Source organism: Peromyscus eremicus, chromosome 11 (assembly GCF_949786415.1).
Source record: "Peromyscus eremicus chromosome 11, PerEre_H2_v1, whole genome shotgun sequence".
Lineage (NCBI taxonomy): Eukaryota > Metazoa > Chordata > Mammalia > Rodentia > Cricetidae > Peromyscus > Peromyscus eremicus.
In genome coordinates, this window is record NC_081427.1 from 57,936,205 (window position 1) to 57,963,662 (window position 27,458).

At 41.5% G+C, this 27,458-nt stretch overlaps 1 protein-coding gene across 1 annotated transcript in view; it reads right to left on the bottom strand.

Annotated features, from left to right (window-relative positions):
- Positions 1 to 27,458, bottom strand: part of Ap3b1 (adaptor related protein complex 3 subunit beta 1) — a 213,997-nt gene that overhangs the window by 20,269 nt on the left and 166,270 nt on the right. Inside the window, exons 23-24 of the mRNA XM_059276349.1 lie at positions 13,619 to 13,850; positions 8,195 to 8,279 (exon numbers count right to left, since the gene is read on the bottom strand). Of these exons, the coding sequence (XP_059132332.1) occupies positions 8,195 to 8,279; positions 13,619 to 13,850 (317 nt within the window). The remainder of the gene's footprint in view (positions 1 to 8,194; positions 8,280 to 13,618; positions 13,851 to 27,458) is intronic.

Consider the following 27,458-nt stretch of genomic DNA (forward strand, 5'->3'; position numbering starts at 1 on the left):
TTGGGTTTGTTACACATGGCAGAAAGCAAGCCTCGGACATAGTAAATCAGTCTTCTACGCACAGTTCTGAAAGGTTCCTTTGTATTTGGACAAACTTTTTCTTTTCACTTGCAGGAGTCTCCCGGGTGTCCTTCATTTCCTCTTTCCTATCATTTTGCCTTCTTTTCTGGTTGCTTCATTCTCTTTACAGCTATTCTTTTCTTTTAAACAAGTAATTAAAAAAATTTCAAGCTGTTGTGTCTTGTGCGTGTTGGGCAATGATGCGTGTGCCATAGCGAATGTGGGGAGCTCAGAAGGTAACTCTGTGGAGTCGGTTCTCCCCGTCCACTTTTATGTGGGTGCTGGGAACTGAACTCAGGCTGTCAGGCTTGCACAGCGTCCGACAGCCCCAGATACTCCTCATCTTTGCCCTTCTCTTTCTGTCTCCTTTGTTTTACCATGGAGAAATCACCATGTCTATTTCTAGTCATATACATCTCAACACGAATAAGACTGACGAGATGTAAACCAGGCCAATAACGTAGCATCAAGACAGCTTTACACAGCTGAGCTAGACGAATCAGATAACAGTCTGATGTAAGGTAAGATTTTATTTGTATGTTTGACTGTGATACATGTACAACTATTTACATACAAGCCCATTTCACAGACGCTTATGATCCAAATGGGTAAACTAAGTAAGAGAGATGGAGTGTGCAGGCTGCTTACTGATTCTTGTCTAAGGAGAGTAATAACCCTCAGAGATCATTTTGACCAGTAAATGAAATCAAACAGGACAATGTATCACAGACACTCAAAACTTACACATGTAATCCAAATGTACCACAGTTCTTCCTCCTACCGAACAATTACTTATCTGAGCTTCATCCTCTAAAGATGAATTGTCTAAAGTGAAAACAATGAATATTTAGCACTTGGATAGACAGTGTCCAGTTGCCCTAAAAAGGGACGCCAGTTTAAGGTTCACAATTGGCATACAAAGATACACACTTTTTTTTCTGCCTTTCTTATCAATACCAGGTATTAAAATTATTTTCAAAGTTTGTCAATGATAGGTGAAATATCTCAATTTTTATTTTCCCAAACACTAGCTACATTATACATCCTCTTATGCTTACTTGCTAACTGCATTTATTTTCTTTTTAAAAATTAAAAAAAAACTGTGTGTGTGTGCATGTTTGCTTGTATGAATGAATATATGTGGACCTTGTCGATGCCTGGTGCCTGTGGAAACCAAGAGAGAACCAAGCCCCCTGAAGTGGAGTTACAGACGGCCGTGGGAACTAGTTAGGACCTGTGGGTCTCTGCAAGAGTAGCACGAGTCCTTAACTAGAGCCCTCTCTCCAGCCTTCCTTAGGAACTGCTCATGCCTCTTCTTCCCACCCTCTCCTGGGTCCTGATCAGAACGGGAGTTCCTTATAGCCTACTGAGGGAGCTTTTGTCTGTTCCAGGCCCCTCGGGGCTTTTCTACTCCATTTATGGTTTCTACTTTTTCTTTTCCGTGAAGAAATTTTACATTAAAAAAACCCTTTTCACTGATTCTTTGTGAACTTCACTTCATGCACCCCAATCCCACTCACCTCCCCACCCCTCCTATCTGCCCCCACCCCTGCAACGCCCCCCACAAAAGAAAACACACAAACACTCTCACTGGGGAAGCTGCAGCGTGTCCCACAGTACACCCTTTTGCCCAAAGAGCGTTACTTGCAAGTATCTGTTCAGGGCAATGAGTCACTGGAGTGGTTTGAGGCCTCAGACTTGTGCTACACGATCAATACTGGATCTTCCCCAGGACTCCTCTTGGGTACCCTGTTGTTGCCCTGTGCACGGAGATCCTGCAGCTTTGGGTCTGCAGGGCCAGCCACGCACAGCAGTAGTTCATGGATCTGGGCCTGGGTGGTAGCTGAGTTGGTCAGTACTCCTATTCTCCTGCACCTTTGCCACCAAGGCCAGCTCTCCCACTTTGCCCACATGAAGTGTGTGGGCAGCTCTCCTGCCTGTGGTAGCTGGCGAGGGGCGGGACCAGTTCTCCTATGCTCGTGCCATCGTGTCTAGCTCTCCCTCACCCACATAACCAGGGCCAGCTCTCCAGCACTGCCCCGGTGAGGGGTGGGCCAGCTCACAGGGTGGGCCACATGCTCACAGTTTTGACAACACCATCATTGATTTATTCAGGAGTGACCTGTGGGAGGAAGCTCTCTGCAATCTTCCCAAGGCACAATCCACACCATTTACAGGAAGGATGTTCTTCTCCCAAGTGACCTGGAAGCTCCCTCTGATACAATTTCTAAAATTTCTATTTTGTTTTACTGGTTCCTTTGCTAATGCCAATGAAAACATTTTGGTGGCCTTAATAAATACTTCAACATTTTTTTTTTCAAAGATTTATTTATTTATTATGTATACAGAAGAGGGCGCCAGATCTCATTGTAGATGGTTGTGAGCCACCATGTGGGTGCTGGGAATTGAACTCATGACCTCTGGAAGAGCAGTCGGTGCTCTTAACCTCTGAGCCATCCCTCCAGCCCCTACTTCAACATTTTAAAAAGACTTCTCTTCATTTAAAAAATATTCTGACCTTACATCCTGCTTTCCAGTTCAATTTTAGAAATATGCTGAATTCCTTGAAAGCTTCACTGGCATGGAACCCAGACGGTCACATTGAATGTAAAGATGAATCTAAGTGAGAAATGTTTGTCTGATGAATATATGGCCTTCCACTTAAGAACATAGTGTATTTCTTCTTAATATTGCCTTTCTCCTATTTTAAAATACTTTGTATATTCTTTTAAGGCTTTTAGAAACATTACACTCCCTACCCCAGAAATCTGTAACACCCTTAAAAACTCATTAAATAGATTTTTTCTCTTGATTCCAAGATACTGGGGACTAATAACCCTAGGAATATTCTACCTTTGGGGTCTTTCTTATACCAGCTAGAACTTCCATCAGAATGTGAAACAGCTTTGAGAGCATATCTCTTATTCCCTTTCTGACTTAGAGAGGATGTCTCTGATACTGTCGTGGGCATGGATAACGTGTGTGGCTCAGATATCAGGTAATTCACCACCCAAGCGATGTACTCGATTCTGGGTTATCGCTGGGGGCCTGCCCGGAAATCAGGGACACAGCCACATGGAAAGATGCAGGCGATTCTTTCTTTTTCATTTGTTTAATCAGATGCTTTCTGCGAAGTTCTAGTGCAGTTTGTTTTTTTATTCTCATTCATATTTTTCTATGAAATAACTTCATCTAAACATCCCAATACACTAGAAAAGTATACATTGTACTATTTTAAATTCCTGAAACTCTCTTACTTTCTCTTTCTAATCTTGGTCTCCTCTTTCTTAAGAAGGCCAGCTCAGTTTTTCTACATATTAATAATACATTCCACACCTACTTTTATTCTTCTCCTAGTACATCCATCAGATAAACAAATACGTTATCCTTTTTTTAGTTTCTATGTCAACCTCTCTCAGGAAGGGTTATTATAAATGTTGAATTTTATGCTTTAGCTGTTTAATGAAGGTGATGTGCCTTGTGGAAACCAGTGTGTGAGGGTGCACTGGAGCTACCCCTGAGGGAGGATGCACTGGAGCTACCCCTGAGGGAGGAGAGGCTTGGAAGTCTTAGGAAGCTCAAGAAATTTAAGGGGCTCAGAAAGTTACAAGATTCACTCACGGGGTGGGGTGGGGCGCCCCAAGGCTGTCCAAGCAGCCAAGCGCTGGGGGAGGAGCTGCCACTAGCTGGGCAGGGAGCTTCAGCAGTGCGGCTTCCATGGGCACTCACCCACGACAGGGAGGGCTTGGCGGCAGCTTAGCCATGCGGCTGCTGTTCCATCCCCCGAGCTCCTGTGCGTCAGGAACCCCTCAACTGTGACCCTGTGAGTGACCCCAGCAAACACGCTGGCTCCCAACTACACCAGCTGTTTCTGTAGCCCGCCGTTAGCTGTCAGGACTCTAGCCCGGTGACCAGTGTCTGCTCGTGTCTCCGGAAGAGGCACACACAGGAAGTATGCCCTTGCCCCTCAGCTATATTATTTAGTTTTCTATTTAGCACACTTATTCCCTCTTCAATTTAAAAAGACCCAAGTTTTAATGACTCTTTTGTTTCCTTCCTTCCTTGGAGGTATCAATGATCTTAGTGATAATACTTAATATTTTAAACCATATTTAAATTCCTGTTTGCTGTCAACCAATTAATTTAAAAACATGACAAGAAGGGCTAGGTACTCTTTCTCACACTGGTCCATGTCGAGATCCTGGGTCTGGTTTATGATTACATTTATTTTTGATATTATATCAATACTTATTTTCACACAGCAACAGTGTGAAATGCTCTCCTCTTCATTCCCTCCTTGTTCTGTCTTTTTCTGTATCAGACTTCATGGAAAATTCTACTATACCACTTTTCTGAGTGAATTTTTCACAAAGGATTTGTAAGTGGCAAACAAAATCCCTGCTTGTTTGAAGAGAATGTGTTATTTGAAAGCCTTATGTTTTAAAGGTTGTATCCTGAGAGAAATCTCACTCCTTTTGCATTGTTCCTTTTTGATTTTTTTTTTTTTTGGGGGGGGGGCAGGGTTTCTCTGTGTAACTACCCTAGCTGTCCTGGAGCTCACTCTGCAGCCCAGGCTGGCCTCGAACTCACAGAGATCTGCCTGCTTCTGCCTATAGAGTGCTGGGGTCAAAGGTGTGCCCCACCACGCCCGGCTCACATTGTTCTTTTTTTTAGGGAAGCTGTTTTTTGTTTTTGTCTTTTTTTTTTTTAAGCTGTAGAAGCTGTTGGGATGGTTTTCTTTTCCAACTTTTCAGCGGAATGTGGTCTCTGAGTCTTTCCTGCTCACCTTTGGTAAGCCTTTCAATCTGTCAGTTGGTTGTTCTTTTGTTTGAGGAAATGCTTTTCTGTAGTTGTGTCCTTCTCTCCTCTCCTTCTGTCTGTCCTTTACTTCCTAGGCTCCTGTCCCTTGTTTCTGTTCCCTGCTCCAGTGATTTCCAGAGCTGTGTCCACCCCACCGCATATCTGCTCCCTTCACAAGCCCTTAGTCCTTGTATCCATCTTCAGCCTTCACTTCCACGAGGCAGTTTTCAGCTTTCTCTCCCAAGCTTGGTCATCCCAACTGTGCGGTTATTTTTGTAACAGAACACACCAAGTTCTACTATACATTAGCTATGATATCTTTTTTCCTATGCCTCAAGTTTACTAACCTGTAAAATGGGGACAATACGAAGTTAAGGACCAATGTGGAAATTGAACAAATGGACACTTGAAAGTGTTTGGAGCAGCAGTGAGCACATTCTAAGTACTTAACAAATGCTAGCAATTACTATCAGGACAGAAACTTGACTCCTCCTATTCCCTGCAGTTTGGGGTTCATTAAGTAAGACACAGACTGGTTACATGGGCATAAACCCAGGAGGCAGGAAGGCAACACATACTGAGGCTGCTTTCCCTCAGCCCGAAGGGATCTGAGACTACTACCCTCTAGGACAGAATTGCACTTCAGTCCACCCCTGATCACTTCTGCTCCCTGGGAACAACCGACGCCCTGTGACCTGTGTCCCTCACACCCGTCCTTTCCGGCCCCTTCACTGCTGCTGCAGTGGTGGCCTTGGCCTCACACCACATCTGGGCAGAGGTGGAGTCGGGAGGCAGAGGCTGGAATGAGTACTCTTCAATTCCCAACGGCTTCCTCAACCTCCAACCTTTCCTGTCACACACCACTCTGCGCTTGAGATCCCCAGCTCTGCTCCTACCGTCTCAGGCGGCTCTTACAGGAGTGTTGTGTGGTTTTCATCTGCTCTTGTTTGTTTTCTAATGGCCAGTAATTCTTACTATTTCTGGTCAGTCAGCTAGCGACATTCTCTGTCTCTGTCTCTCCGTCTCTGTCTCTCTTTATGCACTTACCTTTTAAAGGATGGATTTTTCTTTTTAGTGGATTTTGGACAAAAAACAGTGAGTACAAGTGCTGTCTTGTAGCTAACTTAAGCCACCTTTGATACAGTCTACCTACTCACCACCAGGATGGGGACTTGTTTATGCAGTATTCATTTTATAGATCTGTGGATATTACATATTTTACTTTGGTAATGATTCGAAATGCAAAGTAAAAGGGAACTGTTATAATTATGCACAACATTTTCTCTCTCACTCCATCCATCTACCTAATCATAATGATACAGAGTTAATCTAGAGTAAAGTAGCATCACTTTACCCTATTCTCATTCTTCTCATAATAGAAAGAGACCTAAAGGCTTCAGTCCACATTCTCAGCATCTCCAAAGGCCTGTTATCAAATATGTTCTTATTACCCATAATTTTACATATTGATTTATATAATGTATTTCAGGCAAAAATTTTAATACCAGCCCTACTTACTCTTTCCCTTCTTTTTATTGAACTCTCAAGACTAACACAGCACTTCACTAAGCAAAAGATGCCACTTACTATGCAAAAGGCGCAGTCAGTGACTGGCACCTCAGACCGATTGATCTACCCATTACCACCATCTCCCTCCCCCACCAGCACTACTATGAAGCTATTGATTGAAACACCGCCGATCGGTTTCCATTTTCTGATTTTGGGCAGGCCAATTAAGAAAGTGAGTAATTGTGATTACGCTGCTTCAGGATCAATTACACTTGACGCAAGACGAAGTGCTCTTTTTGGAACACACAAAAATAATTTTTGATCTAGGATGCTTCTGTGCAAGACGAAATATAAAATAACTTAGTAATCTGTACCTGCACTGCAGAAAATATATTAATGTGTTCATAACAGAAAGCTAATTGCTATGTGAGATACATTTGTCATTTTCCTAAAACATATTTAAGAGACATTGAAAGAAAACTGTTCACATATACTACCCAATGTAGGATAAAAATCAAACACTATAGTGTATATTTTTCCCTAAAAGGTCTTGGCTAAGTGTAAAAGACGAAACACATATGTAGTCTAAGAGACTATAAAAGAAGTCTTTGCAATTAAGAAAAAATGGAACAATAAGAACACACCTGACTGTAAACTGGCACGATAAAGGACTATTTGAGGTTTTAATTTTGGTCTGATTTGGTACAAGCTTTGGCACCGGGCTCACATTGTTGAGGTCATTAAAATGAATATACCTCTGGTGTTGGAAGCAAATCTATTTAGAGTGGTGTTACTCATAGCCTGTGTTCAGTAATATTGATCTGTATTGTTTGTCTAATAGAAAAATAATAAACAATTACTAGGCAATGTTGGAAAAAGTAATCAGTTTTTATATATCACTAATAAAGCAGACCTCCCCAAACATAAAGGTGATGATCTGCATAGAATCAATGCGCACACTGCACTGTTCATATTCATCACTGCTGGCTCTTGGCAATAAAAGAATACTGGGCCGAGTTCTGGGAAATGACAAAGAAAGGTTTGCTACATTTAACCTACACATTTACTTTAAAGTGTTTTTGTCCTGACTTGCAAATTTTAAAGCATAATAAATTCTATCCTAAGCTGGCTAAAATTCAGATACATAAACTATTTCAATTTTTAAAGAAAAACAAGTAACTTCCATCTAAAAAACAAGCCACACCCTGTATCAGAAAACCTACAAAGGAACTCAAGAGTGACTCTCAAAGCCACATTGGCTTTGCTCTAATCCCACAGCCTCTGGAGTTCATCAGCATACACACTACATGAAAGAAGTAAAGCCTAAAACCAAAAAACTTGAGTGACATTTGGTTCTGAGTTAACCAACTTTATGAATGTCCTCAGTTTGTAAAAGGGGGAAAGTGTATGGGTTTAGAATTAGTAATATTCTCCTTAAGAAACCCACTGTAGCTCAAGAGGACATATTGCCTCAAAAAGAAGCTTCTTTGGGCTATTGAGCAATATATTAAACTGTTCATTTTGCCTGAATTTTCTAAAACTGTAGTATTAACATTAGAAAAAAATTAGTAATAGCCTTTTCCTTTAACCAACAAACCAAGGATTTCAACTGCATATGGCACACTGTAATGGCAGGTGTATCAGAAATACTGAGTACAGGACCATGTACACAATGTATGAGCAGGTATCCAATGGCAGTTACACGTTGTCAAACAAAAATACATTTGTCTAAATGTTCTGTCTTACAGGAAAAGCTATTGAAAGCCCAGCTTTTCATGTGCTGTCCTTCACAGGCAATCTAAAAACAGAAAACAACTGAGCTTACCACAGCTGGAAACAGGCGGCCTGTGTAGAATCGCAGAAGTCAATGCCAATTGAGACAGTGACAGACCCCTCAGGCTCCAGAGAGGCTAGGAAAGAGGAAAATTCAGATATAAAAACATGGAGGACATGAAAAAGAGCCAAAGGAAACACTGAACATTCACGCCATCTTTGGTTAAAAAAGACAAATTTAGCCAGGTGGCGGTGGCACGCACCTTTAATCCCAGCACTTGGGAAACAGAGGCAGGTGGACTACAAGGCAAGTTCCAGGATGGCCAAGGCTACACAAGGAAACCCTATCTCGAAAACTTAAAAAAAAAGAAAGAAAGAAAGAAAGAAAGAAAGAAAGAAAGAAAGAAAGAAAGAAAGAAAGAAAGAAAGAAAGAAAGAAAGAAAGAAAGAAAGAAAGAAAGAAAGAAAGAAAGAAAGAAAGAAAGAAAGAAAGAAAGAAAGAAAGAAAGAAAGAAAGAAAGAAAGAAAGAAGTTTAATGATGGCTCAAAAGATAATTTAAACTAAGAATAATAAAGGAAATTAGAAACTCATGACTGAAATTATACTCTTTCAAGTTAACTCTGAGCATCCTCTAATGAACACACTACATCTATCTGTTTGAGAATCATGTTTTCCTTATTTTTTAAGTTCACTGTTTAAGTTGCTGCATCGGTGGTGGGCCTCACAGCATTTTCATGTATTCGTGTCAATACATTGGTTCATCCATTTCCCATTGCCTTCCCTTCCAAAAGCCCCTATTTTGCTGGTCCCTTTCGATTCTCTAAGCAGTCTCCTGGTTTCATGCCACACAAATTCCCTTGCCTTTCCTTGCTGTGGTTTGAATGAGAATGGCCCCCATAGACTCATATATTTGAATATCTGTCTGGTCCCCAGTTGGTAGAAATGTTTGAGAAGGATTAGGAGGTGTGGTCACGGTTTCAAAAGCCCACACCATTCTCAGCGTGCGCTCTCTCTCTGTCCCCAATTTGGGGACAAGATGTAAGCTCTCGGGACCACTGCTTGCCTGTCTGCTACCATGTTCTCTGCTATGACAGTTATGGATTCTACTATTCTCTGGAACTGTTAGGTCCAAATTAAACCCATTGCTTTATTAGTTGCTTTGGTCATGGTATCTTAGCACAGTGATAGAAAAGTAACCAAGACATCTCTTAAGAGATCTCTTCTTCCCCACCCACGGTCCCCTTTCTGTCATGATCTATAGGCACGCACACACACACACACTCCACGTGAGTGCAAGAGGTATGAATCTTGCTTTGTTTAATGTAATGATCTCTTGTTTCATCTACTTCTCTAAAGATGGTATACCACTTTTCTTTCTAGTTGAGAAAAATTCCACTGTGTGCATGCACTGCCTTTTCCTTACCCATTTCTCTGTTTACGGACACTGGGCCGGTTCTACTTCTTCGCTACTGTGAACAGTGCAGCAAACACCATGCATGTGGAAGCACCTCTGCAGTGTGCTGATGCAAGTCCTGCAGGGAAAGACCCGCCAGGGTAGACTGACCATACAGCAGGTCTGCCGTTAGCTTTCTGAGGAGACGTACACTGACTCTGAAAGCAGCTGCACATAGTCACATCTCCCCGAGCGGGGCACAGTGCTCTTTCCACACCTTCCTCACATCAGGTGTCTTCCTGATGAAGTCATTCTGACTGAGGTGAGATGGACTGTCAAAGCAGTTTTAATCTGCATTTCCCTGATGGCTAAAGGTGTTGAACACTTTTTCAAGTGCCTACTGGTCATGCCTATTTCTTCTTTTGAGAAATGAGACACACATTTCCTGGACTATCTTCTGTCTCCATAGGCAGTGGACAGTTTTCTTTTTGTTTTGTTTTTATCTTAATACAGAGTCTAGCTCTGTAGTCAGGGCTGGTCTTGAACTCTCTATGTAGTACAAGGTGGACTAGAATTCACGGAAATCACTGAGCTTTTGAAATGTATAAAAGAGTATATAGTCAAAACTGCTTAGATATAAAAAGTTAAAATTTAAACAAGGGCTCAAATTTCAACTAAAAAAAAAAATCCAACTTAAAACGCAAGCTAAAGTAACTTTGGATTATGGCCTTAAGTTGTGCCCACTTTACCCAACAGAGTTGGCATTACTAGAAACAAAACAAGTTTAACTGCATTACCCAGGGACTTACCAGGGTAAACTCAACTATCAACTAACCAAGTATGGGAAAAAAGTATTTGAAGATATAATAACATTGTCTTTGGGGGTGGGGGGTGCAGTGGCAAAAGAAGACAAGACAGATAATTACAAATGTTCATTCTACTGAAGACATCTTAGAATAATGGGGCATCCTAAATATGTATGAATATATATATAGCACACACTGCAATAGAAAACATCTCCTTCTTCACTTTGCTCTAAGTTTTCAGAAGAGCTGCATACAAGACATTTATATCCAACTTTATCAGTTTCGGGTACATCATGCCATCATACTTTAGCAAGCACACTTCTTTCAGTAGACCAACATCTCCTGGGGTTTGTTGCTAAGTATGATTGGCCCCTTAATGCTCGCCATGAATAGAGAGGACGGTAGAGACAGGACAAAGAATAATTCAAATAACACACACACACACACTCTCCAGCTCACAGCTCTCAGTCTCATTACTTAAGGCTGGTCTTCTCTCCTTCCCAAACAGAAGATGGGGTCCAGGTAAACGAGAACTCTACCTGTGAGTGGTACCCTGGCTGTCCTTTGTGAACCCCCAACACCCATTTCCGCACTGCAAACACTGCAGCTCAGTTTTGTTTGAGTCATACACCCAGTGGGGTCCTCAAACACGACTGCGCTCACAATCCAGCTCTCCCACGTCATCCGTACCCCTGCACATCACCTGAGGAGGTGACGGCACTCAAGATGTCCACTGCTAGCACTCCGGCACCGCCTGGTTCTGTCTGGACGTTATGGTAATGAACTGAGAGCTTAGTGACACGCTGATTCTGGAGGACAGTTCATGATCAATGGCATGTTGTACTATATGAACGCTTCATCAGCATAAAATTATTCATGGTGGATTTTTACAATATTTGGACACTGTTTCTGGACTTGCTGTTGTGCAGTGGAAATAGTCTAATGCTGGTTCTTAAGTCCTTCCATCCACCTCTTAAATCCCGTATAGTCTTAATCTCTTTGGAAAACTAGGCAAATAAGTTCTAATATTCTTACAAGGAATTCAGCTCCCTGCTAATGGAAAGGCAAGATCCAGGGATTTGAAGGCAAAATAAAGCAGATTGGTGACTAGTAAGAATACTGCCAGGTCCTTTAAGATAGGCACACATTTAATGAATAAAATATCTTGACTCCCTTATTTCACAAAAAGATGAAAACAAAATATCTGGTTTTGCTGCATTCTTCAGCTGACTATGGAGGGGCTAATTTAGATACAATCACACACCGTAACTGGTTGTAATCTATTGTTACAGGGTCTGGGCTATGTTACACACATGGAAAAAAACTCTTTACCTTAAAAGCATCTGATCGATGCCCAAAAATGAATGAAATATCGTAGCCATAAAAATTTTCCTTAGAATGAAAAGCTCATAAGTAGTACGGAGGCAACGACATTCATATTTTAATGCCACATTAACGTCATACTATGAAATTTATTGTATTTATTTCTTCTATTCTACATAGGCCAATAAAAGGTCAACTCATCAACTCATTATGCCAGCCCAAGGAAGCATTAATACTGTTCTACTGTTTTAACCTTTGGATAACATTTCCAGCCACAGACAACCCATACATCAGCTACTCGACATTGCTTAACTAAACTAATTTTTAAACCAGGTAAAAAGGGCTAGATTACAAGCAGTTAAAAAAAAAATCACAAATTGGTATATTCTGTAATTCCTTGGCAATATATCAAATTCACAAAATAATCCTGTAAAAACTAGGAGAGTGGGTACTATTTAAATTCTCTTAATTATCAAGGCATAAAATACCGGCATTCGGTAAGGTCTGAATAAACCTAACCCACTTTACCCTGGTTGTTTATGAAAGTCTACTAGGCTTTGCATTAGAAACCATTATTTCCCTAGTGATATATATCACACATACAGAGCATGATGCTGTTTACAAAATGCCTTGTGGAAGTCCCACAATGCCAGGGTCAGATGGAGAAAACAGAGCAGTTATGTGCAACAGAGGACAGAATAAGAAGGAAAACTCACTGATTTTGTCCTGGACCAAGGGCTTTACTCCCTGTAAATGCCAGAAAACAGAGGCCGGAGTTACAGAAACCTACATCCCTTTTTGTTTCTTTTAGATAACAATCCTAATAGCTCAGAACACATTCCTGTAGCTGAAGGTGACCTTGAACGTCTGACCCGCCTGCTTCCATCTCCTGTAGGGTTTATGGGAGGCTGCTGGGGTCATACCCAGGGCTTCATATATACCCCAGACCATCACTAACTCACATCACCTTCAATGAAGATTTTGGCTGAAGCGTCTCCCAAATACACCTTGGGGACTGTTTCCATCCATACAAACTAAATATTTTAAGAAAATACTTAAAACTGGCAAGGGGTCCAGTAGACACTCGGATGGGCATCTGGATAGTACATGCTGCATGCGAGGCCAATCAGGGTCCAGTAGCAGCTGCCTCCTGCATGTAGAGATGAGGGCCACCACTGCCTGCTGCATACAGAGACAAGGTCCACTACTGCTGCATCTTATGCATTACTTTAAGAAAAATGAGGTTTCCTTTTTCTGTTTTTTTTTTTTTTTTTTAAGCATGAAAACATCTTGATTCCTAAATGGCAGTAACAGATTAAAGAAATTTAAAAACATAATAAATGCAATCACACACCACAGGGTGCTCTATATCCTGTGCATGAATAGGAAGACACCAGAACAGTATTCATCCTGTGTTCCCTTTACTTTTCAATTTATGGAAAGTAAAAGGAATCAGGATAGGGTCTTGAGCTATGAGACGTATGTATTCCAAAAGGCAGACTGATTTTCCTGCCTTTAATACACAATAAGTTATCTAAGATAAGGCGAGGAGGAAAGACGAGCGGGAGAGGTGAGAAAAGGTGATGCCGATGAGGGAGGTGACGGTAATTTTGATTCCTCAGACCCACCCCCTCATCACTCCTGGGGTTAGGACACTGGGACCCGATCCACTGTGGGCAAAGAAATATATTTCTCCGACATGGTAAATTCAGTCACAGAAAAGGGAAATGGCTGGGAATATAAATATAGCCCACGGGTAGAACAAACACCTGCCTAGGATCCTGAGGAACACACACACACACACACACACACACACACACACACACACACACACACACACTGGACACTCTCACAGTTAGTAAAATAATGCTGTATTTTTATCTTTTTCTGAAACATCTGTTTTAAAAATAAAAACATTTAGTTACCAAGTTTCAAATGAGGATTAGTATTTACCTATTGGATGAAAAACATGCATTTGCATGCCTACAGGAAGCTTTTTTTCCCCTATGTGGATATTTTCTATCTTTCGGTCAGAAGTATTGTTCAGTGTTATTTGTACGGAGACCATCTTGTCACCGAAAATGCACGGCTGTCTTGGGAAGCTGTAGCAGGCGGCCAGTCCTTTCCCGCTCATTCGGTGAAGCAGCTCGTGGGTCTTTGTGGGCACAGAGACAGGTGTGCTGACCTATGCACATGGGAGGAAGGAAGAGTGAGTGAGTGAGGACAGGTATTGCTCCTTTTAGAAAACAGGTCAACATTTCTGACATGTGGTTGCCCTAAGTTATCATATACAACACAATAACAAACTGTAAAAGATACCACACACAGACACTAGTCAGAATGACGTAAAGTGATAAAGTAAATGCCTTAAAACTTTATTTTACTCTGCAGGTATATATTAAAATGTTTTAGTAATATAAGACAAAAACAACCCAGTCATATAATACATATTTTAGGAGGGGGAGACAGGGTCTCACTATGTAACCTAGGTGAGCCTGGGTCTTAGGATCCTCTGGCATCCAGCTGGCATGAGAGAGGTAGGTCATGCCCTGCATATGTAAATATTTTCCTTTTAAAAACAGTCCATGAGCTTTCTTTTTACTTTTTACCCTAACTATTCTATACATGGCCCTCCGGGTAACTTTATAAGTAGTTCTATAGTTTTTCAGTTGGTTTTCTTGGATGTGTCAACCATACAGCATCCCTACCAATAACGAACATCATGTGCCTTCCTTCTCAACCCTGACTCCTGAACTTACAGCTCCTCACTGGGCAGCACAGGTTCTCCAGGAGCCTGGGCTCCTTCTGCCTCACTCTCCTGAGTCCTGGGATTCCGGCATTCACCATCCTGGTGATCAACCATGAACATCTTTTCCCCTGGAACTTCTCCCACTGTCGATTTCAGCTTAAGGTGGCTTCATCCTTTGTTTTACTGATTAAAATGACCTTCCCTATTACGATGACTGATCTTTACAATCACCCAGGAGACACACTGGATTACCCTGAATAGAGTGAGCACAAGCAAGCACTTCCCTCTGCAAGCACTTCATGCCCACGGAAGCAGAGGCTGGACGCCCTACATCCCTGCTGCCATGCTTTCCACCACGACAGACTACTTCTGCTCTTACACCAGGAGCCAGAGAGCTCTCCTCTTTTAAGATGTTTCTCTGGTGTTTTGTCAAAGAAAAAGAACTAATACGTTATTTTGAGATAAGTTCATCTTCATTTAAATTCCTTCGTTACTTTTTTGAGTACTCATCTCTTTATAGCTCCATTGAACGTTAGATTTTAGTTAAATTCTTTCCTTTATTGTAGTTTAATTGAAACCACAAGCAGCAAATTAGAGAGGGGGACGGGGGAGGGGGGAGGAGAGAGAGAGAGAGAGAGAGAGAGAGAGAGAGAGAGAGAGAGAGAGAGAGAGAGAGAGAGCGCTGTTATAAAACCACAGGACAGCCATCTTTCCTTTCAAAATTTACATACCGCAGCATACCAGGCCTGCTACAAATAACTGATGACAATAAATAACTTAATAATTTCAGGTTCAATGAAAATATCATAATATGAAATGATAAACTCCCTACTATATATCATTAAAGCAGTAGTCCTTAAAAAGATCAACTAGTATCAGAATTTATACAGTAACATTTGTAAAATTCTGTAAATTTATTTGCAACATATATTAAAAAAAAAAGCAGTTGCTTAGATCTTAAATTCTGTTCAGAGTGGAGAACTGGCCTGCTCCCCCACTTGGGTTTTCTGATGACAACAATCAGCGGTCTACCATTAGTTTACTTTGGTTTTCTGCCGTGCTAAAATCAAACACAGGACCCCCAAAACGCCGGCCAAGCACTAGTGTTAAGTTTCTAAGTGATTCCCTTTCTTTGAGTCGGCCTCAGCGGTATGCACCTCTAAACACAACTGTGGCGGTTAAGATAATAAGGTCACAAGCCTGGGGTCTTCCTGTAGTATACAGCACGGCCCGTCTCACAAATATTTTTTCAAGAACATTTTAATGTTGAAGAAATTTAAATCCTGTTCCATGTTTTCAAAAGCTGTTTAGCACAGACTCAAACAGCGATGCTCAGTGTGAATATACTCCAAGACAGAAAGGTGACTAAAACAGGCAAGTGTTTGTGTGTACAAACGGATGCAGAGACACCACTAAAGTTACAACCACCAACCTGAACACAAGTCCTCAGCTGATGAGTGGTACTCCCCAGTGTTACACGTTGACTCCCTAATTAGGTATCAAGCACACCTGGGCCTGAGCAGGTCCCTTTTGACCTATAGTATGTCTGAGAGGCACTCATCATCACGTCACTCAGGAGATGCTGACGTAGGCAGTCTCCACTTTTCTGGAAACCCATAACAGCTGGGCTGCACACAGGATGGGGAATGCAGGCTGAAACTACAAGGCTGGAGAGAAAGAAGCAAGCGCAGCACCGTGCCGTGGTGTGCACCTTCAATCCTGAAGCCCCGTGGGAAAGGCACGGTCCTCAGCTTGGTACTATGGGAAGGAGCGGATATCTGCAAGGGTGGGGCCTACTACGAGGTAGAGGTCATTGAAGACATGCACTGGAGTTGTAGTGGTCATCTTTCTTTGGACTCCATAACTATTTCTCCACAGGTAAGGATGCGTTATCTCAGGGCTTTCTGAGAAGGACACCATTACTTCAAACACAAAGCAGCGATTATCATCACTGATCATTCCTTTATCCTTTTCTTTCCTCTCACATTTATTGATGCACTTTGCTGATGATACTAAGTACTAGTACTAATACAAAGCATTCCAGAGAACTGAGTAAACCAATCAGTGTGAGGAATGCCACAACCAAGGCAGGTAGGAGGCCTCAGAGCAGGCAGAGTTGCCATCTTAGGGAAGAGGAAAGAATTCGGCGACTGGAGTGAACTAAGTAACGGGTCCCGGTGCACTCGGCTTCCACGGTGGCCATCTGAGCGCCTGCCATCTCTAGCTGCAGCTCTGGCACTGTCTAATCGGTCTTCTGGCTCCTGTTCCTGCACTCTACCACACAGGCTCTCCGTTCAGGTCACTGAAATAGCAATCCAGTATGGTAAGGTAGCAGCAGCGCCCCATCCCTCTGCTCAGACCCCTTCAGTTTCACCAAAAGGGAAAGTCAACAGCTGCCAGGTCCCCGCTGACCACATTGCCTACTCTTACGACTCATGGCTCAACTCTGCTCCAGTCCACCATGACGTCCGTGCCCCTCTAACACGGCAGCCACGCAGCCATACTTGTACCATGTGCCCTTGGCTTTGGTCACCTGCTGTGCCTGGGACGTACGTTCTTCCACATATCCCCCTGGTTCCGCTCTGATGTGGCTTTGCTCCAGTATTACCTTCCTAATGAGGTTTAACACAATGTCTATTTCCCACATATTCTCCCTTGTCTTCCCCCATTGTCATTTAATACTGTGTTCCTCCTCCTCTCCCTCACTTCCTTACTTTGACACAAGGTCTCCAGGTAGCCCCGAATGGCCTGGAACTTATAGATATCTATCTACCTACCTCTGCTTCTAGAGTACAGGTACTGAACGTGTGCACCACACACCCAGCATAGTTAGAACACAATATAATTTACCTATTAGGTTTATTATCTGGCTTCCCATTCACTCCTTTAAAACACAATTTTATCCATATTCAGAACTCAAATAATAATTTCACCATTTTAAATATTACAGGATTTCTTAATAATCTACCTCCAGCGCTGGTTATAATTACACTTTATTTGACACTAAGTGTTCAAATACAACATTTTCTAAAAATATCACAGGCTTACTGGAGCACAGTGTGATAAGAAGTGGAGAATCACCTGCATCAATATTTATTAGTTTTAGGAAATGGTTTAAGATTCCTATTATATGTGTGTGTAGTATGTGTGTGTGTGTGTGTGTGTGTGTGTGTGTGTGTGTGTGTGTATGGAACTATTAACAAAAGAAAAAACTATTTCTAAAAGAGTACACAAAGAAAAATTTATTGATGAGAAGGAGTTCTATGAAACAAACATTAGAAACATCTAGATTCAGGTAAAAAAAAAAAAGACTTTAATAAAAATCTGTACCACCCAAGACAGGATGAAAAATAATGCTTGAAAACACTAGTTTTTTTTTTTAAATGATTTATTTATTTTTATTTTACGTGCATTTGTGTTTTGCCCACAGGTATGTCTGTCTGAGGGTGTCAGATCCCCTGAAATTGGAGGTACAGGCAGCTGTGAGCTGCTATGTGGGTGCTAGGAATTGAACCTGAACCTAGGTCCTTCGGAGGAGCAGCCAGTGCTCTTAACCACTGAGCCATCTATCCAGTCCCCCAAACATTCGGTTTAATTCTGTAATAACAAATGTTCTAAGAGTTAAAAGCCTGCTGCATTCTAAACAGACGACATGGCCATCCTCCTGAGGATTCCTGAGGAGGTGATTAGTTCACCAGCTGTAGTGACACTACAATAAAAAGCTTCTCCCAGAGGGAGGAGAACAAAAAGCATCCAGTATCAGTGAGATGATCCCCTACAAATCTTTCCCCAGCACATGTTTAAATAATAAAAGTCGTTCGTGTACCTTTAGATGGTTTATGAAAATAAGCAATCAATTCTGCAGCCACAACATTATTTCTAAAGGAAATCTATGTGACTCATGACGCCTGTAGATACACAGAGACAAAGCACACATATTTTATCAGTTTATTACAGTAAGCAAATAAGCGTGGAATGAGAGAGCACATAACTGTCTACTTAGTGCTTCCTGAAACATTTATAAGAGCTGTTATCTCCCTAATAACAGACAGACAGCGTGCGATTTTAGAGAGGAGAAAAGCTTCATATTTTTTAACACTTCACTAAAAAGTAACTGAAGAGTGTAAAATGAAAAATACTCTGTGCAGTTAGCAGGTAATGGACCATATTATCAACTCAAGTTAGATTTATAGGATACAAACTAGTCACTAATAGTTATTTTATGACATAGCATGTCTGCTTTTTCTTGAGATTATTAAGATTAAAGTTGTAAAACTTCTTTTGAACATAGCTGTTCAAAATGATTGAATTATAAAATTTGAAATGAGACTTGAAAAAGAAAACACAGAGTATCGAGTGAGTGGCTTATAGCAAGCCTCCTTCAGCGCCGCGCCACTATTTCAGAGATGACATTTCCACATAAAGCTTTATGAAAACGATGTTTTCCAACCTTTTATGCTTTAATCGTATTTAGTTACACAATCATCTTTAAGTATTATCAATCTGTTCTGTCTTTAAATTTCAAAAAAATGAAGAGCTGCACTATATAAACTGCTCTCTCTGTGTCTTGTTTGGTTTGGCTTGTTTTATAGCTGTGTCTATTGAGATATGATTTATAAAAGCGATGAGGAAGAGGCTGTAAGCAGAGGTAAGCTGCATCTTTTAAATTAGTGTTTTCTAAACCAATGTGTGTTTCAACTGGTGAGTTATAAGGCAGAAAGCCTCCATACTGTCTAATTTACCTAGTAGATGTAGAAAGCGAGCCCGTTGTGTCTCTGCGTGGAACAGTATCTAGTATAGGATTAAAACAGCAAAGGGCAAGTTTGCTTTACCTCTGCGTGGAAGCACAGATAAAAGGAAATGTATTCAACCTTCTAGAAAGTGTTACCTTAAATAAACGGTTTATCTGAAGGATAACTCTAGCTTCTGTATGTAAACTTGACTATTGTAGACAATAATTGCGATAACTTCTAGTATTTTGAGTAACGAGCATAGATTATGAAAATTTCAAGACTTCCTTACTTACTTTTGTAATAATTAACACAACTTAAAAATGTATTTGTAGGGCTGGAGACTGAGAGCAACGGTGAAGAGCACTTAGTATTCCTGCGGAGAACCTGGACTTGGTTCCCAGCACCCACATGGTGTCTCATACCATGTCTAACTCCAGTTCCAGGGGAGCCAATGCCCTCTTCTGACCTCCGTGACCACCAGGCATGCATGTGGTGCACAAACATACAAGTGAGCAAAAGACGCATACGCATAAAAAATAAAATGTTTGCAGGCAGATCTGAACACAGTATGTGCACTTAATCAATTCATTAATATATGTACGCCAGTAAATAAGTACCAGAAAACAATGCCAACTTTTGTGTAGTCTGCACACTAAGTATAATATAACATTTCTAAATGGTTGTGAAACTATAATATTTTTATAATATTAAAACTCATATTTTAGTTTCTAAAATATTTATTGGAACAGACACTTGTTCATTTTTCTTTTCTCTCTCTCTCTCTCTGGTTCCTTTTGTGCCATGATGGCATCCTTGAATGGCTACAGTCTACAAGGCTAAGGATTCACTATCTAGTCCTCTTCACAAAGAACCTGGAGCTGAAGACATAACTCAGTGGTGGAGCACCTGCCTATCAAGTACAAGGCCCTGTGGTTCCACCCCTAACACTACCAATAAAGTTTTCTGGCCCTACACATAGAATGTGTCTGTCTGCACTGATTTTGCAATGTAGAGGGAATTACAACATTTTATTCTTTCCCCTCCAAAGATAAGTCTATAAGCCTTACCATCAGCACATTTAATTAACAACAACAACAACAACAAAAAAAAAACCTGGTTAGTACAGTCTTGGCTCTAGGTTTGTGTAGAGACTTCATTATTTTGAGGTTTGCTCTATCTACTTCTAACATCTCCAGGACTTCAGCATGGTGAACTTTGTCAAATGCCTTTCTGCATCAACTGAGATGATTATGCATTTAGATGGTGCATTAAATTTCTTGATTTATGTACTGTGAACCAACCTTGCATCTCTAGGATGAAGCCCACTTGACCATGCTGTATGGTCTTGTTAATGTGTTTCTGAATTGGGTCTGCAGGCATTTTGCTGAGGAATTCTGTATCATGCTCATCAGAGAAATCGGTCTATAGGTTCTTTGTTCTTCTTTCTTTACCTAATTTTGGTATCAGGATAATAGTGGTTTCGCTGAACTTTCTAGTGCTTCTTCATCTTCCAGCTTATGAAATAAGTTAAGAACTATTACTAAATCTTCCTTGGAAGTTTGATAAGAATTCAGCAGTTATTCTGGACCTGGGTTTTTCCTTGTTGAGAAACATTATAAGAGTTTTAATGTCATTCCCTGCAATGGGTCTGTTTAAGTTGTTTACATCTTCTGGCTGCAATCTGGTAGGTCACATGGCTTGAGATGCCTCCAGCTGTGCTGTTCTCCCTTAGCACTGCTTTGACAATTCATGGTCTGTTGTGATTTCCTTGGATTTACTGGATTTTTTTTCTAGATCTACAAAATATGTCCCTGGAATTTTACTGGGCACTGCATTAAACCTGTAGATTAATTCTAGTAGTACAGCCATTTCCACAATATTAATTCTGTCAGTACAGGAACATGGAAGCTCTATCTTCTAAAATCTTCTTTGAGTTCCTTTGTGTCTTCAAATTTTCACTGTAGAGATTTTTCAAGTCTTTGGTTAAGTTTATTACTAGGCACTTAATATTTGGGGGGAACTACTATGAATGGGATTTTTTTTTTTTAACAATTTCTTTCCTCTGAGTACATACACTGTTGGTATATATGAAGGCTGCTATGTTGTTGACTTCTGTATCCTGAGACTTTACTGTGCTTATTAGAGGTAAGAGTTTCCTAGTACTCTATAGTCTTATGTCACCATAAACAACAATAGTCTCAATTCTTCCTTTCTTATTTTTACCCTTCCATGTCTTTTTTGTGCCTAATTGTTGTAGCAAGACTTGGAGCACTCACTACATTGGTAAGTGAGGAGAGTAGACACCCTTGTCTCATTCCTGATTTTAGAGGAAACGCTGGAAATCAGTCTCCCTCCATTTCTTTTTTGATTATCATTTTTTTCTTGCCCATACTATATAATGTTACTTTAGTGTGTCAACCTGGTTTTAGATTCCTTCTATTCCCATAAGTCCCTGTAAAAATGCTTCCCATAAAAAGTAGGGCTTCTACTTCCTTCTACAGTAGATGGGAACTGTCCCAGAGACCCATGACTAGACAATGTGCATAGAGTGGGAGACCTTGGAATACTCAGTCTTAAAGAGGATGTCTCCATCAAATCCCTCCCCTCAGGACTCAGAGAACTCTGCAGAAGACGAATCAGAAAGACTGTAAGAGCCAGAAGGAATGGAGGACACCAAGGAAACCGTATCTTCCAAATACAACAGACTGGTGCTTACATGAAGTCACAGAGACTATGGCAGCATGCACAGGGCCTGCACAGGTTCAACGGCCAGCAGTCAGGGGGAGTGGACACGACCTCCCAGCACTAATCAAGAAGCTGCCTCCAACCACCAACTGCTTGCAAAGGAAAAACTAGTTTTCTGCATCGGAGTCTCACTGGAGACATTAACCACACATAAAGGTAGGCCTCATGGCCAACACAAAACAAACCCAGTGGTATTTCTGTAGATTTTTTTTTTTGTCTCATATTGTTTTGTTATGGCATTTTTAGTTTTTTTTTTTTTTTCATCTGTTTTCTAAAGAGAGAAAGAAGGTGTGGAGTTGGGATGGGCAGAGAGCATCTAGGAGATGAGGGAGGAGAAACCATGATCATAATATATGAATATATTTCATATGAAAATAAATTTATTTTCAATTAAAATAAAAAGACAGAAAGTAGGACTTTGAAGACAAGATATTTCCAGCCAGCCCTTGGACACTAAAAAAGTTCCTTAAGCTCTAGTGACCTTGATACTCAGTGAAATGGAGAAATTGGCATCTACCTGCCTTCCAGGGCCATTTTCAATTTAGGCTAATGTAAAATAAAATCTGAAGGAACACAGGGACCGAGGAACATGAAAGGCACACCAAGGCATTGAGTTACACAGTTATAGCTCTGAGCTAAATAGAAGCACGTGTGACTGAAATTCAGTCCAGGTGAGGTCAGAACCCAGCTCACCACAGGCTGTGTGGCACAAAGGGCACAAACCGTGAGGTTTCCTAGGACCAAGAAGGATGGCAAGACCATGCGTGAGAAGTCCTGGCCTTCACGGAGTGTGTAGGAGATCTAAGGATAAAGGGTAAGGGAAGGAGGATGGTCTTACAGAAGGAAGGATATCTGGGTGACAATGGATTGGCCTGGAAACAACAGCTAGGGGCTTTCTACAAAAACCCCATCTTACAGGGAGTGATGATTTAGACACAGACAGAATTACAGGTCAGTGGGAGTGAGGTCATGTGGAGATTATGTACTACAGGCCTGCACAACCCAAATGGAGATTCCCAGAGAAAGGCTAGATTCTGGTCCAGAACTTTACAGACTATGTATTTCAGAGACAGAATTATGGCCTCTAAGGCTGGCGATGCCTCTTTGCACACCTGAAGTTACGGGCTATGGGTCTCCCAGGCTGAGGGACATGGATCCCATCCAGACAAAAGTTTAGGAAAAGTTATCTCCGTCCTGGGTATGCTAATTTGAAATAATAGACCCCACCTAGATGCTTTATTCGGTCTGACATCACAGGTGCCAGTCTCAGGTACCAAGGTTACTGAGAAATCCCTGACACTGAGCCAGGGAAATGGGTTCTTAGAGGTCACAAGACACAAACAGAGACACAGACAAACGTTTACACAATCATATACAGTTTTCCTGATCTGTGTATAAACATTTAAAATCTCTTACTAACAGACTACTTGATTTATAATATAGGAACCTGAGAGTCTTTGGAGTCCAAGTGTATGGAGCAAAAGTCATTGATGACCTGCACCCCTATTCATATTTATATTAACTTATTTTTTCTTTTCTTTTCTTTTTTTTTTTTTAATTTGTCGAGACAGGGTTTCTCTGTGTAGCTTTGCGCCTTTTCCTGGAACTCACTCTGTAGCCCAGGCTGGCCTGGAAATCACAGAGATCTGCCTGCCTCTGCCTCCCTAGTGCTGGGATTAAAGGCATGCGCCACCGCGGCCTGGTTTAACTTATTTTTCTATGTTAAATGCTTTCATGAGTTATTTGAGAATTTCAGACAATGTAATTTGATCATATCACCCCTTCCCTCATCTCCCAGATTCTCTCAAACACCCTTATCTACCCACCTTTACTCCCACTCATATATCCTGTCCCTACCCCATTAAGTCCAGCCTATGCTGTCCACCTGCCCCTGGGCAGGAAGCCTGCCTTGATGGGTAGTCAACCTACCAGGAGTCTCATCATTAGATAAAACCGACTTTCCCTCACTCAGCAGCAGGCAAGGTCAACAGACTCTCAACTGTGGGTGGGAGTGTGTTCCCACTTCCCCTCCTCCATGCTGGGATTTTGTCTGGTTTTGGTTTGAGCTTGCGCAAGCCTTGAGCATACTGTCGCGACTGCTCAGAGTTCATAGTGTATCTGTCCTGTTGTATGCAGAAACTCCTGTTTCCCTGAAGTCATTCATCACCTGTGGCTCTTATAATCTTTCTACCCCATCTTCTGTAACAATCCCAGAGCCTTGAGGGGAGGTGATATACATGCCCCATTTAGGACTGTGCACCCCAAAGTCTATGCCCACTGACCAATTGTGGGACTCTGTTAACTGCCATCTACAGCAACCTCTGCAGGTCGACCTTCAGAATATCAGCTGCAGAATTTTACTTTTATGCTAATTAAAAACTATTGAGTCTTAGTATTTGGGCACTTTAGAAGACCAAGTCAGAATACCACTATTAATAAGAATGTGCTGGGGTGGTGATGCCTGCCTTTAATCCTAGCATTTAAGAGGCAGACTACTGAGAATTTGAGGCCAGCCTGGTCTACAAAACAAATTCCAGACCAACCAGAACTACACAGTGAGATCCTGCCCAAAGTAAACAAACAAACAAATGAGTAAGTAAATAGTGAGTGAAAGTGACCAGGATAGAGGGTAGAGCGTGGGTATTAACTGTGAAGCCAAGCATCACAACTCCCTAGGTTCTCGATCTCTCTCCTCTACAAATGGCGCTAATTCTCCACATCCTGACTGCTTCACCTACTTGTTGTGAGGGCCAAATGAGACAGTATATGTGTAATTGATTTTTAAGCTCAACAAAGTTCAGTAAACGGTATTTTGGGGATTATTAGTAAACTGAGTTTTCAGTCAATGTTGAAACAGCAATCTGTCAGATGACAAAAGGTCACGAGGTTAAAAGTACACATCAAAAAAGCTGAATCATCATTGGAAAAAGGCTTTTATGACAATATTGCTGTATTTATTGATAGTGCCGTCCAAAGGCCTTTAAAAAAGCAATCCCTTCCCCCATGTCCTTTTCCCTCTCTGTTAGCAGTGGCTGAAGAGACTGTCTCTAAAAGGTTTCTAAATGATGTTGATGTTAAAATATATAGGATCACCATTTAACAGCCTTCTAAAGAGCAGTCCTGCACCATCCTTGTTAACAACAGAGGGAGGCAGGGACTAGTTTTTCAAAGGCTTTTAGAGGATGTTGTTAAAAGAATATATAGTGACATCATTTAAAAGCCTTTTAAATAACAGCCCTCCTTCCCTCCCAATTGTAATGCCCTTGGCTTTCATTTATTTTGTACTAGGAGCTGAAAATGGACAAGCCAACAGATCACCCACTATAGCAGCATCTGTGGGCAGAGGGTGATGCATTGCTTTTAAGAAGGCTGATGTCCAGAAATAAATCTAACTCTTCAAGAGCCAAGTTCCATGTCTATACAGGATGGTGCCCACCCACCTGATCACTAAGCAGTGCCCTTGGACGGCTTTCTCTGCTAGCTTTCTGGATAAGATACCATACGAACAGGAACAGAGTTGATGCCCAACCAGCCTGAGAATTCCTAGTGCATGAATGCGACCCTGCTTCACTGCTCCCTGTTAATGTCTGTCCACCTAAGAGCTAACCCAACACTCAGCTCCCACTCTGTTGTTCCGATTCCCCAACTTCGTTCTATCCACTGGTCCTTACTCTAAACTCCACTAGGAGACAGTAGTGCCCATGCAGGGCTATTTGCCATACTCAGCTATGAGGAGGGCACATGAACTCCATCATTTGGTTCAGAGCACTCAGCCTGACTGACCGTGGGCTCTGAGATAGGTCAGCTATGATTAACCCTTTCACATAACAACATAAAACAGGACTAGCCCAGGGAATACAAGACATGAAATAATTTTACATTTCATGTTGGGCTGGGCCTTCTTGGAAAAAAAAATAATTTCATTTTTAAGAACAATATTTCAAGGATCTGAAACACTTTGATGAAGTTTTTTTTGTTTGTTTTTGTTTTTTTAAAAAGATCTCAAAGTGTAGCTCCCCAAGCAGTGTATCTCTTAGGCCCTCACTTTTTTTTTCCAGTCTTGCACAAAGAATTCACTTTAGTTCTGATTTACTTAAGTCACAGTAAACTGTCACTCACTTGTTATCTAGTCTTTTAAATGACATTAAGTTAAACATCAACTATTACTGAGAATTCAGTGGTCAGCTGCAGCCCAACGTATCAATTCAACTCTTCTGCTGCTACATCCACTGCCATAGGTCTTAATCACACTCCACTTTGACGTCATTATTTAATTTAGGTACCATTTAACTTTATGCATATTCTTATGTCCTGTGTAACTAGCAATGTGCTAAGCACAAATAATACAATTTCTTTTCACGTTTTAGCCTTTTTCCAAAACACAAGTAACTTAATTCTCTGATGCCTTAAAAGCACAAATGAGCTAGTTATCTAATGAGATAAATTATTGTTTTTGTCAAAAACCTATTATAATTCTGACTCCTTTGAAAGATGTGTTAATAATTTCTTACACATCAAAAAGATAGCACTAGCACGAGGCAAAAATGAATTTGCTCTGAAATCTTCACAGTTTTCTGGAGAGGATCTGACAGAGGCAATGGTTTCATCAGGCAGGAGAGCACAATCTCCACAGCTAGAATGCCATCTGGGCCCAGGATGGTCAAAGGGTTTGTATCACTGTGGCCTGCGATGGCCTCCAAGGAATGTGAGCAGTCTCTAGAAGGTGGAACGGTAGAAAAGGCTAAGAATCTCATCCTTTCCCTACAGTTCCAGAAGGAACAGAGCCATGATGATTTGTTGTTTGTTTTCTGAGACAGCGTTTCTCTGTGTAGCCCTGGCTCTTCTGGAACTAGTTCTGTAAACGAGGCTGGCTTCAAACTCGGAGATCTGCCTGCCTCTGTCTCCCAAGGGCTGGGATTAAAGGTCTGAGCCAGCACCACCCGGCCTGACTTTTTGGTTGAAGTCAGTGAGACCTATTTTGGACCCCTGACTTCAAGGACTACATGATAATAAGTCTGTGGGGCTGGAGAGCTGGCTCAGCAAGTAACAGCCCTTGATGATTTTGCAGATGACCTGGGCTGGGTTCCCAACACCTATATGGTAGCTCACCACCATCTGTACCTCCATTTCCAGGGACTCTGATGCCCTTTTATGGCCTCTGGAGGTATCACACACACATGGTACACATATATATATATCCAGGCAAACATTCATACATAGAAAATAATAGGACAATAAATTTGCATTGCTTTAAGCCAACAAGTTGGTGGAAACCTCCCACTGTGGATTCATGTGTTGTGAATCCTCTTGGGAAGAAGGTGGGACAAATGAATACAGGAAACTCCCTGGGGCTGAGAACTGAGAGGCAGCAGTCTCTCCCTGCAGAGCTTCCCCTCTGGCCTCAACAACAATCCCCACAGACACTAATGCCTGTGAATGGCTCTCAGCTTGGATATGTTTGCCAGGGGGTTGGTTTAAAAAAGATACTCGCCTCTGCAGCCATCCTTTCATGTTAGTAAGTACCACGAGTCGACTGTGACCTTTTTGTGGCTAACTGGTAGTAGAC